The sequence below is a fragment of the Acipenser ruthenus genome, chromosome 14, assembly GCF_902713425.1.
Source record: "Acipenser ruthenus chromosome 14, fAciRut3.2 maternal haplotype, whole genome shotgun sequence".
Classification (NCBI taxonomy): Eukaryota; Metazoa; Chordata; class Actinopteri; order Acipenseriformes; family Acipenseridae; genus Acipenser; species Acipenser ruthenus.
The window spans coordinates 25,539,632-25,554,949 of record NC_081202.1 but is presented as its reverse complement, the minus strand read 5'-3'; the positions used below and the strand labels follow the sequence as shown (position 1 = coordinate 25,554,949).

The 15,318-nt window shown below is 38.1% G+C and overlaps 1 protein-coding gene across 1 annotated transcript in view; it reads left to right on the top strand.

Moving 5' to 3' along the window:
- Positions 1-275: 275 nt before the first annotated feature.
- The window catches only part of LOC131697472 (uncharacterized), a 74,206-nt gene continuing 59,163 nt past the window's right edge, over positions 276-15,318 (top strand). The window contains exons 1-2 of the mRNA XM_058986510.1: positions 276-528; positions 14,459-14,527. Coding sequence (XP_058842493.1) covers positions 280-528; positions 14,459-14,527 — 318 coding nt within the window. The 5' untranslated portion in view covers positions 276-279. The remainder of the gene's footprint in view (positions 529-14,458; positions 14,528-15,318) is intronic.

Here is a 15,318-nt window from a genome sequence, read left to right as displayed (position 1 = left end):
CCACCAGCGGCTTCTCAGGGTCACTACCCTCCCCAAGCTTAGTGTGTCCCTTTCCTGAGATTGCAGGTAACATTCCTTCCTCCTCTAGTTTAACATTTACAGAATGATCTCACAAGATTATTAACAGAAAGTGTTTCCTTGCTATGCCTTCCCACACTGAGCATGCATGAGTAAATCTCTCCTTGGCCCCCTGGTCGGGTTGCTTTTAAATGTTACCTATCTTCTTCCAGTATATTTTCTCTGACATTTCCTTTTTCAAGATAAATTCTATTTTACAAAATGAATAAAATGAAAGGAGATTTTAAAGTTGGTGTACAACCCTGTAAAACGAAGATTAGAGAGCCTGCCTGGCACTGTTGGGCACAAAAGTCTGTGCTTGTGCCTAAGAAAAGCCCATATTTCTGCATTCACAACAGGAATACGATGGAGCTACTGAATAGAAGTCCAATGAACAAGAGCCAGCCTGAGGACGGGCAGTTCTTCAAACCGCTCTCCTTCAAGTGCCGATCAGTACCACAAACACACAGGGTAAGCTTAATATGTGAAAGTTACAGTGTACTCTTTGTAGTTCTGTTAAAATTGTGTACTGTAGATCAGATTTTAAAAGTGTAATTTACTAAATAAATTCCTATAAATGTCATTTTTAATTCTTAATTTAAAATCTTATTTAGAAGACAATGAACCTTGTGTTTTTGTCAATAAATGCCTATTTGACTTAGTTTCAGATAGTTTTGCCATTCTTTATCCTCTGAAGTTGAATTTTAACTACACTCATATTGAAAATCTAGCTAGATACAGAGACATCAAACCACACAATTGAAAATGTACTGTTAGTCATTTTCCAGGCTTGGGCTGGAAGAAGGATGTTCTTGTTTCCAATAACTGCAGGGTGCATAGCAGAATTTCATTGGAAATTTGCTTATTAGGAGATGGATCTTGAATTGAATGATTAAAAGCAAATCAATTGATTGAAAACCTCCACATGGAAGCACAGCAGGCTCCTTTATGGGGCCATATTGGATGTGTTAAAGTATAACCAGGCATATACAGTATGTGGCAAATACACTAATCTGTTGCCTATCTGACTGCTGTGGGACCAGAGTAAGGGCGGATATGTAAAAAGTCGGATGAATGAATCCTGTTTTAAATACCATTATACACAGCTGTAACAATTACTATATGCACACAATTATTGTTTTGAGATTCAGCTTTTATTAGGGAGCTCCCCTAAATCCCTTGTTTAGAAAGATACAGAGTATTAATGCTTGTTACAGAGTAGCCGTCTGCCGCGTGGGTGCTTGCATTTGCTGCTGAGTGACAGGCAGGAGATCGAGACGGAGGTTGAAGTTGATACGCCCCGCAGGCAAACAGGATTTATTTGCATATCAACACACTGAACAGCTCACGTGACACTACCAGCAATGGCAGCGCACGGAGCACATACAACACAGTGTATGAAAACTTTGGTAGGATCTACAATATTTGAAGTAATCTTCTCTGTTCAATAATAAGCTAACGTTGCTGAAGAGGCTGATCATTGGTGGACATGTGGTGGATAAGCAATGGATTACTGTAACTAATTTCTTTTAGGTGACAAATGTTGTGCCTCAAGAAGATGTTAATGGTTGAAATGTGTGTCACATCTTTCAAAGGCTCCAAAATTATGTTTCTTTGTAATTTAAAAATAGTGCACTGTTTTGATTCCTAATGTAATCAAAATGAGCTTTGGTTCCATGGGCCATGGCAAGAACAGGGGCTTTGACAGTACAATGTGTCAATGTGTTGGATATAAATATGATCAGTGATACAATTGACAGGACTCCAGAAAATGTAAAGGATGGCCTGTTGTCTTCAGTTTGTCCACCGAACTCAGCATAGAACAAGAAATATTATGTTTTTTTGTTTTTAATGAGGAAAAGTTTGGAAGGAGAAGGGGGGTCCTTTTTAAAACTATGTGACCTCAACCCCTGTACCCCCATATAGGAAACTGCGCCAAAACACTATAGTTTATAAGAATCACCAAAAGTATTTGCTGTTGTATACTGTAGGAAATCTTAGTGTTTCGGACAGTACTATTCTATTATATGTATGGATTTTCAAGACAGACTTTCAGCATTATGGGGGATGGCTGACACGGTGTTTCATTACACCAAACAACTTTGTATTCAGTGAATCAGTCCTCTATGCTCTAGCACTGTGGGTGTAGAACCTCAACTTGTAATGTAAATTCACGGTTGCCTTATTCTGTGAAGGGGAGGGCTATGTACACAAGTATATGGTGCTCATCGTGATTTCACAAGTATATCATCTGGACTTCAAACAGCCTACTGCATTTAGCCCTGAATTTAAAAGAGGGAGTTAGCATACTGTATTGTTCCTGTTGTATTTAGTTATCCACCTTTCTTGAAAGGAAGTGCTTTTTGGTAAAGATGAGAAGGCAGTTGGGCTTTGCTGAGCTTTCCAGAAGGCGCTTTGTAAAATGAAAAGATTTCACATCTGCTCAAGTTTGAAACCCTCATGAATTTTAAGTAGGTTAGCAGGTTATTTATGGATATCAGAGTGACCAGGCCATTGTGGCAGCAGGGTCCAACGAGTGCCACTTTTTGTCACGCTGCTTCCCCCTTGCTGAGCGGACTCAAACAGCTAGAACACTAACTTTTGCTCATCCTATTGTCATGGGCCACGGAGCCATATTGTGCTGATTGCTATTACATTAAAGCAGAAAGGGACTAACGGGGAAGTCTGTCATGCCAGCAGGAATCTCCTCCACCTTTTAAAGCTTGTTTCAGGGTCACAAAGTCATTCAAAGTCATCTGACCCCTGATAACCTCCTCAATGCCAATGTGCACAGTGCCCTGTTTGGAATAACTTAATTAAAGACAATTGAGTTTTCTTGCTAACATTGGTTGCTGAAAAGATCCAACCCTTTTTTTTTCTTTTTCTTCAACTGGCAGCATCCAAGCCAGGAGAGTAAGGCAGCCCTTTTGTTTTGCATCGAAAGGGTTGGGCATTTGCGTTTCTTTTAAGGGATTTTGTCTGACTCAGTGCACTGCTGCATCCCTATCCTGTCTTCTTTGTCTGAAAGCTGCAATGGAGAGGATTTGTGTTGCATTGGACAGTTAATCAACAGCCCTGCACATGTTGATAAAGGACCAGTGAACACACAAGGGGGAACAGCAACTCAGCAGAACCTGCAGATTTAAAGAGCATGCATCCTTTTCTAAGCAAGGCAATCCTCTGTGTGATATTTTCCTTGCTTCATTCAGAAATCCCCTTCTATTACAGAGTGGTGTGCTTCCTGATGACCTTGTTCTATGTTTTTTCTATGGAATAGTTAGGCTTGGCAGACCTTAGAAAGCTTCACTAGGTTGCCACTGGTTTTCTTAAAGGCACATTATCCCTTTTTCAGGGATACTTAGCTTTGATTATTAACTTCATGGATAATCTCAGCCAATCCAGTTCTGAAAAGAGTGGTTATTACTCCATCAGTAGTTGTCCTCTAACAGGACTTGATTCTTGATTCTTGAAACTAGTGATCCAGTCCAAATTTTCCTTTTCAGTTGGTGACATCAAAGAGTAAGCAGCGGGGTTCTGACAAATGTAGTGTTACATGTCCCTACGTGTTGCTACAACTGTTTAAATAACGTACCTGTCATTTTTCTTTTCATTGTTAACATCCTGCCAACTTTTTACACTTATAACTTTAAAGGTTCTTTTCAAAATGGCCATCCTAGTGCACTGATAGTGTAAGAATTATTTCCCACATTGTCAAACAGGTAACACAGCAATAACGATCTATGATGTGGTACGGAACAGAAAAGCTAGAACACTTGCTGTTTTTTTTATTGCTTTTCTTGCAGTGATTTGGAGGACAGATCTCAAACCCCAGTGCACTAGAGCAGACATTTTGAAAAGAGCTTTGAAACAGAAGTGTAAAAAGTTGTCAGGATGCTAACATTGGAAAGAAAAATTTCAAGTACGTTATTTAAACAGTTGTAGCAGCAAGTGGGGACGTATAACACTATATTTTACTTACTCTTTAACATCCTCTGTAGTTTATGGTTATGATCTTTGTGTCAAACACAATTTATAATTAGAAAGCTCAGAACTTTCATCCACCAATCATGATGCTCAAAAGACACATTTTAATGTAAATAAATCTACAGTTTAAAAACATTTAAATTAAAAATAAAGGCCTTGTTTACTGGTTTCAAATCACAATAAAAAGCCTAGTTAAAGGGCACTACCTTGGTAGTTTTTCTTGTTTGTACATTAACTTCCCAACACAGTTAACTAATAGATGGTACAGTATATATATATATATATATATATATATATATATATATATATATATATATATATATATATATACTGTATATTTTTATATATATCTTTATTCCATGAAATTGCAGTTTCATTATGCAAAAAAGTTTTAGATTATACAATGTTTATTTTTCTTTTTTTTCTTTTTTTTTAAAGGTTTGGTTCATTATTAAATGGGAATTTACTAAAATAACATAAAGCATATGTTTCCCTTTGGAGCAGGTGCAAACTAAAGGGTGCTGTTTTTACAGTCAGTAAATAGCCATAAAGCTGTCAAAGGCTCCGATTCTATAAGTTTGTAGATCTACAGTATTATAGATCTGTCACCACATGTCATAATTGGTTTGATTCAAAGGGTAGAATTTAAACTTGGGTAGGCCTATCTCTTGATAAGTTTTCATAGTGTCCAAACTACAATGCCAGCTGCATGAACCAACAGACATTTCAAAACTGTTTCTAAATCATGTTCAAGTTTACACTATAATATAATTAATTTGTGCCTATTAACCAGTCATCTACAGTTTAAGCTCACCACAGTTTAGTTTTTTGCACAATATTTTTGCAGTTTTTCCCATGGTTATACAGTAATATACATTTACCATAGTTTACCATGATTTTCCATATTTTTTATATGCTTTACCATACATCGCTATAATTGCCAATGCTTTACCATGCTTCCACTATGCTTTAATACACTTTGCTATGCCTTTACTATGGTAAACATTTATAAGGATATATTCACCCTATTTTATCAAAAAGCAGATCTTTAGTCTTTTTTTGTTTTCAGGGTGGTTTTTGCTGTAAGAACACAAGCTTAACTTCTTGAAGGCATAAGAGATTGTACAGTAAATGGCTGTGTTTTTAGCTCAGGAAAGAAATCATATGCTGATAACATTTAAATGGACAGGGATGATTTTTTCACCATGGAAACAACCTTCTTAATTAACCAGATGGGACACCTAACCTTTAAATATAATTAAATATATGTGTTATTTTTTATTTCTAGTAATTACATTGATTAAATGTTGTGTATTAATATAATCTGCACCAGTGACCGTGTAATCAGGTATAAGTCAATTAATAAAACATATTGAACTGGGAAGCAACAAGGCATCGCTCTATGAGCTGGGTTGGGAAGGGTTGAGGAGGGAGGAGAAGGCAGAGTAGTTCCCGGGGGTTGTTAGTGGAGGATTGGATAATAGATTGGAAATAGGAGTGTTTAGCAGAGGAGAGAGTGGTAGAGGTCTAGCACAGCAGGGAGTTTAGTGCTCTTCCATTTCTTTTTAACGAAGCACAGTTTGGTTCTTGCTGAGCAGAGCGGAAGGCAGACGGATGAGGTTAGATGGGTTAGGGGAGCAGCAGTGGAGAGAGGACAGGAGTGAGGACAGAATAACAGGCATGTGAGAGACAGATAGGTACAGTAGTAGTGGGAGCGGTGGGGGGGAGGGTACAGACCTCTCTAGTAGTTGGCGTCTTCCAGAGCGCTGCTAGGTTTGGATTTTCTCCAACAGCCTCTCCCCGCAGGACTCCCACAGCTAGATTCCCGGTTATTTGACTGGCGCACAAATGGGCTAGCTGTCTATTATACTAACTAGATGGATAAAAGATGTGTGTAAACCAATCAAATTGCAAATCAACCTCTATTCAATTGGTACTAGGCATTCACCTGGTACTAATCACAAACAGTAGATCACCTAATTAAAACAACACCACCTTTATAAAGTTACTTAAATAAAGCTAATGTTAATTGCTTGATGCAGGATCACTTACCTATCTGCCTCTGACTCTGGTTACCTGTAGAGATGGAATATAAATATTCCATCTCTAATATTCAGCTGTTTTTTTTCTGGGACTGTTCCAGTTTATAGGAGACATGGGTAAATATGTTATTCCTTGTGTTTTATTCCTTATTCCTTTGGACCTTTAAAACATTCTAGCATTCATATCAAGGTCATTCCCCAGTATTTGTTTGGGAGTGTATTTAAAACTTATTTGATGAACATCTGCTATACTTTTTAATATTACAGTAAATGTACACTGTTATAGACAGACACATACTGAATTGTAATACCGAAGAGTGTGTGTATATGTGTAATATATATATATATATATATATATATATATATATATATATATATATATATATATATATATATATATATATAGTGGCAAGGTGGGGGAAAGGAGCGGAGTGTGTGTGTGTGTGTGTGTGTGTGTGTGTGTTCATGGGTGTGAGTGGTGGTTAGCAGAATTTTTTTTTTTAAATCTTGCCTTAACGGGTCCTTGTCTGGAATGTGGCTGAGATATAATTGGGGAATTGGCAATCAATTAAGCCTCAGCCACATGGCATAAAAGCTGGCTTTTGTTCCCAGTAAAAGGGGAGTGTTGGAGTGTGGGTGTGTGGGTGTGTGGGTGTGTGGGTGTGTGGGTGTGTGGGTGTGTGGGTGTGTGGGTGTGTGGGTGTGTGGGTGTGTGGGTGTGTGGGTGTGTGGGTGTGTGGGTGTGTGGGTGTGTGGGAGAAACATTAGAAGAGACCTGTGTAGTCAAAGAAGATTTTAAGGTACTGTGTGAAGCTGGGTGTGTAGTAAGTGTTTTTGTTGAACTGGGAAATGGCTTAGCTGTCTGGTTGATTGTTTAGGAGTTGTGAAGATGTTTAGTTAGCACTCCAAGGAGAGGTAGGTTTTTGTTTTTGTGAATAATAAAAGTGCTAAACCTACAGTTCCTGTGTTGGGTCAGTGATTTTAAAGGGTGCAAACGAGCCTGAGCCAAGGGCTTTGCCTTGATATATATATAATTAGTGTTTTTCGCAATTCACAATAAAACATTTATTTGGACACTGTTTCTAAATGATAATACAATATTAATTTCCAGCAGTCTCGAACCTTTAATTCCCTCTAAACAAATAATACCTTGATTTCATTTTGTTGTATTAAAGAAATCTCTAATTGTCTTGACATCCTGATAGAAAGGTCATTTGAGGTTTATGCATGAAAATGATACAGACCTATTGACTACTATTGTGCTCCACCTCCTGAATCCCTGAAGCCTAGAGCAAGTATACTATTGAAGTAAGTCAGTGGTACCACAGGTTCAAAAAACTGAGACATTGTCTGTAATAAAATCCAGAAAAAGTAGATTGATTAAAACACTGCAGGCTAAAGTACCCCATCCATTATTTATCTAAACTTTAGGCTTATGACACTAGTTTCTTCAATGCAAAACCAGGGTCTTTTAATGAACCCTCATTTTAGACTCTCCTACTCCCAGTGACATTGCTAAGCCTCCCTGTTCAGGAGTGGATTATTGCAGTTCCCTTTGCAGCTTTCCCTGTTTTTTCACTTATAAAACCAGCTGGTTCAGAAGGCAGGGACAAGGGTGTTAACCGTACCAGATCAACCAGTCATATTACCACTGTATATTGGTGTTGAAGACATTGAGAAAGGCTTCTAGTGTTTAATATTCATGGATGATAACCTATTGGCATAGTTGGGAGACAGGCCTGCTAGTATTTGGTCTTAATATCTCATCACTAACACTCTCTCAATATTTCAGCCCTAATGACATTTTATTACTTTCTTCAATTTGCATTTGTACTTCGTCCTCTTTACTGGTTAGTATGATACTGTAGCGTGCACGGGGGAAGGCAGCAATAGGGCTGGTAGGTGATGTAAACACGCACAAAGACATAAGCCTGATATACGCTCCTTGCAAAGGAGCCGGCTCTTTTGTACAGCGGTTTTGACGCTATGCTGCAGTGCGAGAGGCCCCGGGTTCACGCCCGCCCTCTGCCTGTGTGTGGATTTCCTCGCCCTGTGTGATGCGCCTGCCTGCGGGAACCAAGATCGCTACAATACCGAATTGATTTGTATTGCTTACTTACAAGGCTCTCTGTGGCCATGGACCTTGTTAGAGTTCTGATTGCCATAGAATGAGAGCTGGGTAAGAGCTAACATTACCCACTTAAAATAGATAATGTTATATCATTTATGTCTTCTGAATTCATAACATCGGCTGCTCAAATCCAACCTGTTCAATCAGAAACATTTCATTGGTTCCCTACTCCTCTACCAAAGTTCAGTATTTTGATTGGTTCATCTGTCCCACCTGCTTACTCTGGCACAGATTCAGAGGGGTGGGAATATGTTTATGAATATGCATGACAAGCCCCTTATTGAGTATTTATGTTTGTACTCAAAATGTGCATAAGACATTGTCACACAGAACACTTTATAACCTAGGCAGTGAAATCTGCTCTCCGTCTAAACGCTGTTGTGTTGCTTAGCGTATTGAGTTCTCTCTTAAGGTTTTATTACTGGTTCTTATTCCACCCTAACCCACCAAAATAATTGATGTATTTGTTTATTGACATTATATGGGGCTTGTCATGCATATTCATAAACCTGTTCATGTCCCTTTGAATCAGTGCCAAAGCATGTAGGTAGGACAGAGGAACCAATCAAAATGCTGAACTTTGGGAGAAGAATCGGCAACCAATGTTTCTGATTCAACAGGCTTTTTATGTTGAAAAAGATACTGCAAGAATATGTACAACAAAGCAGAAAGCTAGGGAAAATAATACGTTGTGTTTTAACCCCTATCGCCTGCTCAGTAACACTTTAAAGGAGAACAAATCTAACTAGTCACAATTATGGTCCAGTACATGAGCATGCTATTGTACATTTGATATTGTTTCTCATACTGTTAGAAGTGGCTTACTGGATAGCATCAATAATTTATAAATGTCTCCATCTATTACTGGAGAGCTTACTGGGGTTCCTACAATAGGTCTGATGTACAAAATAAATCCAATTTCCCTGCACAGAGTGCTCTATTCTGAGCACTAAAACTTGCATCTGATGTGACATGCTTGTGGTGCATGGCTTAAAAAGTTTAATGCCTATTGATTTTTCTTTTTATCCTCAAGAGTGCTACATGTTTATTGCAGTTGGCCCCTGTGTTCAGTTAGAGAATGGTTCCTTGATTTGTCCAAATGCAATTTTTGTAAAAGAAGAATGACCAGTGCAGGAGGGCTCCTATAATAAGCAGGGACTTTGCCGTTCTTTGATTGCTTTGAAGTAACAGTGTGTAAAATTTGTGCCTGAGCAAATATTTCTTGATGTCTGCAGGGGCGGCAGCATTGTGCTGAGATGTCTTTATAATGTGTCCCAAATTAAAGACACTTGGAGAGAGGTCATGGCAGTTCTTTCTCAAACCTCGTAGTTGGCCCTTGGGCTAGGATGCTAACCCCGTCATTCAGGAGCCTGTGACTCTGCTCCTTTCTCAGTTTCCCTTTTACTGTTTACTGAAAACAGAGGCAGCAGACCAAAGAGCATCCTTCACTCATTACTGGAAGAAAATGTTACCCTGCAACCGAAACTCAGGGAAGATAACAGCTGTTAATGATGCATTTTTGCTCTCACAACCGGACTTCAGTTACAGAATTTGCATACATTTTCTATACCTGTGTCTTCACACACTTTCATATTGTCCACTGTAACTTTTTATTATTACCATTGGTCATCATTCAAAATGCCCTAAAAATGTTATATTATCATAGACTTCTAACGGCTGTGTATAAGATATATTTATTAATCTCAGGCCTAGGCAAATAATAATAAAGAGGCTTTAACATTGCCCTGGCATTTCGTTATAGCAATGAACAATTTAAATATAGAATTGAATGTAAAAAACATAAATGTATACGAGGTGACTAACAAGAAAAACTCTTATGATAATGTTGTAACAATAAGAGAATACAATAAAATATTGTAAACCCCCTTTTAGTCACTGGCAATTCATTTGAGCTAATTTCTTGATGTCTTATTTAAATGAATACCATGAAGTATACAATGTAATACACCAGTTGCTATGTAGTTTCTGTTTCTCCATTAAAGAAGTGATAACTATTGCTTTCATTGTGCTGAGAAACTTTTGGTTCTTCATTTATTTATTTATTGTTAATTCAGGATATGCTAATTAGATTAAATACTGCATCCTGGTAGTCCGAGTTTGGGCAACAACATATGAAATAATTAGGTACCAGGAAATAACTACTTTTCATCCATAGTGGTGTGTAGTGCAGTCCTGACATCATTGCCCATGAGAGAAAAAGCTGCAAATTAAATTACTGCATGACATTAACCACGCGCCTGCATATGTCCCATACAAAACCAGCACAGGTACAGGTTGGACTTTATGCATACAAGGCAGCACTTGGATCAGGGATCCAGGGTACGCTTTGGCCACCCCTTGATTCAGTTGGGAGAGATCCTGGCTGCAAGATGTGGGAGTCTGGTTTTATGCCACTGTATAATAAATCAGAAATAACATGGTATTGGCAGAGCACACCTTAGATGTTCTAATTTATTATAATTCACTACTGCGCATCTTTTATTCTATATTTGAGTTATTTAAGTTCTTCAGGTAAAATCATTCTTTGGTTCAGCGGTGTTGGCGTCAGTAGTAGGGCCATATTGAGTAAGGGAAGAGGAACTGGCAAGCCCACTTCACACAGCCACCAGGGTTTCCTGCCACACCAACCCAAGAGTTACACTGAAACAATATCAGAAAAATAAAGAGGCCATTCAGGTATGAGAGCTGTGCTCTGAGTGACAGCGTCCAGGTCAGGGTTTCAGGCCAACGCTCTGAGCCCTGAGGTACGGTGCTTGAGATAGACAAAAACAAACACTGTTCTTTGTTTAACAGTGCCTCTCTCACCTTTGTGTCTGTCAAGCAAATAATAACGCAAAAAAGAATTGAGTAAAAACAAAGAATCACCAATTTTGTCTTCTGCAGTCTCCCTTGAAGTCGTTGGGTTGGAATCACTACTGTGGTAAACCAGGAACTGAAATCCCCTAAGCAAACAAGGTCAACCCCACTCGATCCAATATAAGCTAAATGCCACCTCTACATTTCCACAACCATATAGTGAAGCATATTTTTGATGGGTTCGTTGATTAACAATAGGGCTGAAGAAATTGAAATATTAAGTAAATGTTATGGAAATATTTAAACAGAAAATATTTTAGGAGTGTCCTGAGCATTTGTTACAATTATTTTACTTAAAGGGAAAATACTCCAGCAAAATCCTGGGGAATGAGGGATCAGTTTATTCAGGGAAGCATCAAATGTATTCCATTTAGAAATACTACAATAAACTTAATAAATTCAATGACATATTGAGTATTCAGTTTGTCTGCACCACTTTCTTATGTTAATTTCTATGAAGTTAATAACTGTAAGCTGTACATGAATGTTATTGCATGTTTAGTTCAAGAGCAGGTTGGGATTAGAATGCTTTTATATAATTGGGCTAGGGTTGTACGGCATGCTGGATTTGACTTGGAGTGATTCAATCAGGTCAACATGTGAATTTTTAAACACACCCACAGATTTGAAAATCTCCAGATCAGTCATTACCTTGTCTGTGTATGAAGTTATTCAGCATACTAAAAAAGAATATAGAAACTATTTTACTAGGAAACTATAGCATACAGACATATAATCAGATCATATCTGCTTTGAAATGATCTTGCAATTTAATTAGAAGTAACTGGTTTTACTTCTAATCTATTTACTTACCTAACAACAGTATTTCAATTACCGTCCTCTCTAATCTTGTAAACCCAGTCGGTAGATAAGCTATCTGCTGACAGTCTAACAGAGCTGGGTATCATATTTCATTCTCATTAGGGGAATATATGCAGGTAATTAAGGATCAGACTCCTTGAGGCTCAAGAGGCAGACAAACTAACTTTCACTCCCTATACACCTGATCGGCAAGGTGGCTCCATTTATCAGCGAGTACTGAGTGCCTGGCTTTGTATAGTAAACACACCAGCTGCCTGCACTTACTCAGAACCATTTTCCTTTCTTTCAGGAGTTGCCTTCTATTTTTGTATTGTTTATTAACTAACACCTTTGTGTTCTGTGCGGTGCTATATTATTCCCTGTTCCATTGAATGCTGCTTGCTATTAATACTCTCCTTGTTAATGTCCCATGTTTTCTATTCGTCAATCATCGTGTACCTTTAACTGGTGTGGCGTCTCCCCCTTTTTGTTCTAAATATACTTGATTTAGCCTTGAATACCTAATTAGTGCCAACAAGGTAATTGTTACCCAAGTGCTTGCAGTTTGCTATTTAATTGGCTCGGATTTATCAGGCTCCATTATCTAGCTGCCCTTCAATTTAAATCAAAGTGATTGTAATGAATTTCTAATGTCATCTTCATTCTTATTAACATGGCATCACGTGTATTAAGCAGCAGGGTGAATGTGGACTTTGGTGAATGTGGAGAGGCCTGATAAAGCATATATAAAATGATGGAAAACCACATTAAACTATGGTAGTTTGCCAGAATCTGGGTGCAGTGCTGCCATCAATGATAAACAACCCGAAGGCTGATTCATCCAACCATAAAGGTTTATTTCTGTTATCCACCTATGATCTATGCACCACAGAAGTCAAGATTTGCCATTTTGTCACAAGAGTTTTACAAAATGGCAAATATTCCAAGTAACTCTTGGAATTGTGGTCAATACTGTATTTTTCAGTACTTGCATTCACTGTTTTATTGTGCGTATCGCTTGTGGCCTTTCAGATGTTACTATACATCTATCTCCATCTTTTTTGGAAGGAGAGGGGGGCTCTGCTGTTCTGTCCTTGTTCCTCAATTCCCTCATTACTGTACCTCCTGTCCTGTCTTACTGAATCTCTTCCTTCATTGGTTTTGCTTTGATTTGCTTTTGTTGTTGTTGTGTCATCACGCTAATGTCCCCGCTTCAGCACATTTTGAGCCAGTCCAGGGTTTCCACAGAGGAGCCAATCTACCATAGTAATCTCACTGTAATGTGATAGATAACGCTCACTGATGAGACCTCCCTCCTATAGAAACGAAGGCTTAGCCGCTTTCCCTCCTTTGCTGTAGTGGATGGGTTCCATCAGTCATGACTGATCATGAGGAGGGCTTGGATCAGGTTCTGCTTTGATGCCTATGACTGGAGTACATGGAGCGTGAGCGTGAGACTTGAGTGTCCTGTATGTGCCACACAGCATATGTTGGAGTTGGAAGGTCTGCTTTATAGACCTCCCAAGTGCTGAATGCTGATTGATGTGTAGTTTATCATTGTGATTGGTACCTGGTAATATCTACAGGGCTGATCCTTCTATTGGCTTATTACTGTGATACAATTGAATTGGAAAAGGCAGAACTAGTATACACAACGTTTTCATGGTTTTGGCAGGATTCAGCTTTTTCTGTGTGGCTAACAAAATCCAATGACTGGGCGGGAACAAATATTAATTAATATTAGCTTTTGCTAATGTTAACTGTATTTAATCTCAATTGAAGGAAAATGAAACATTTAAATATGCAAATTGGACAATTAAATTGGGCTGTGGGAAGACACCTAATAGATGGTTACATTAACAATATATGATTATGCACAAGTGTAGGTCATTTCTTAACAGGTGAGTTAACATTAAGACACATGACAGGATTACTAATTCGGCTTACATATATAATATACAAATGATCTATTATACCAAAATACAAAATTGGACTTTATTTATTTATGTGACTATTAATTCCTTGAAAAAATCTGGGACATGTTGTGAAAGAGGGTATAAAGATTGTATAAATTAAAGCTCAACGTGCTTATTTGAATAAATTATCTGTAATAGCTAAATCTCGCTTATTGTATAGTTGCGTTCAATGATTCATATTCTAATAAGCAGGTTTCATTAAAATCAATAAGGGGTAATTACTACAAAGGGGGTCAAAACAACTTACACTATGTTTAATTTGCATTTGCCTTCCTGTTTAAACTTTTAAAACATTTTTTTTAAATGTCTTCATAAAAAAAAAAAAAAAAAACTGAAGACTCAAAAACTGTAGGAATTTTTTTTTTAAAGGTGAATATATTTATCTACAATTACATAAACTTACCTTTAAAACACACGATACACAGTACGGCATAAGCACAGTAACACTAGAATGGAAGTAATAAATCATTGTTGCCTTTATTCTCGTGCCGATCACATGTGGATTTGAACATTTTATGACATTTCTTAGCGTTTCAAGATAATTTAGGAGAAGCAGGTTTCCTAATGTTTTTATTCTTGTATTTTTACAGGTTTCGCCATGCTATGTTTCCTTTGTGAATGGTGCAACACTGTGGGACAGAGGAGTGTACCATTACACTGTAAGTAAAACATTTGATACTTTAATGGTATGTAAGCATATACCATACAGATTGCACTTTTTACTGTATATATGGCCATTGTGAAGATTTATATACTTTGTAATTGTACATTCATCCCTCTTATTCTGTTCAATAAAATCATTGAACTTTGATGCTATGTAACTGTTTTATGGACATTGCGTTTTAGAGGAGCTACATTTTCCTCCAACTACAGTAAACAATGAAAGCAACGGCAACTGGATCGATTTTTCATTAGTTGGCATAGCGCCAATTGACTTTCCGGAATATCGCTGAAGGCTTCAGCTAAAAATGTTCCAAAGAATAGCCCCAATATTGTCTGACCTTCACTGGTTTGCAGTAATGGATCAAAAGATCTAAGTCTTGGCATTTTAAAGAGATTTCACATGGCCTGACTGAGTTATAACTGCTGAGCATTTTTTTCAATGGGCTCAGCTAGTTGATATTTCCCATAATAACCAGCAACAGAGAGCGACTGAAGCGCAAGCTGCCAAACTGAAAGGATTTCCACAACAAGCAACACAGAACTTTAGAACTCTGGCAGGAAAACATTGCTCACCAGAGATTATCCTCCTGTATCTCTACCTGTCTATCTGCTATCTCCTCATGGATGCACTCACATCACCTCAAACTCAACCTCTCTAAATCTGACCTCCTTTTCTTTCCCTCTTCCTCCCCCTCCTCTGATCTCTCTATCTCCATTCCTCTGGAATCTACCACACTCTCTCCCTCCTCCTCAGCTAAGAACCTCGGAGTCACCCTGGACCCCTGCT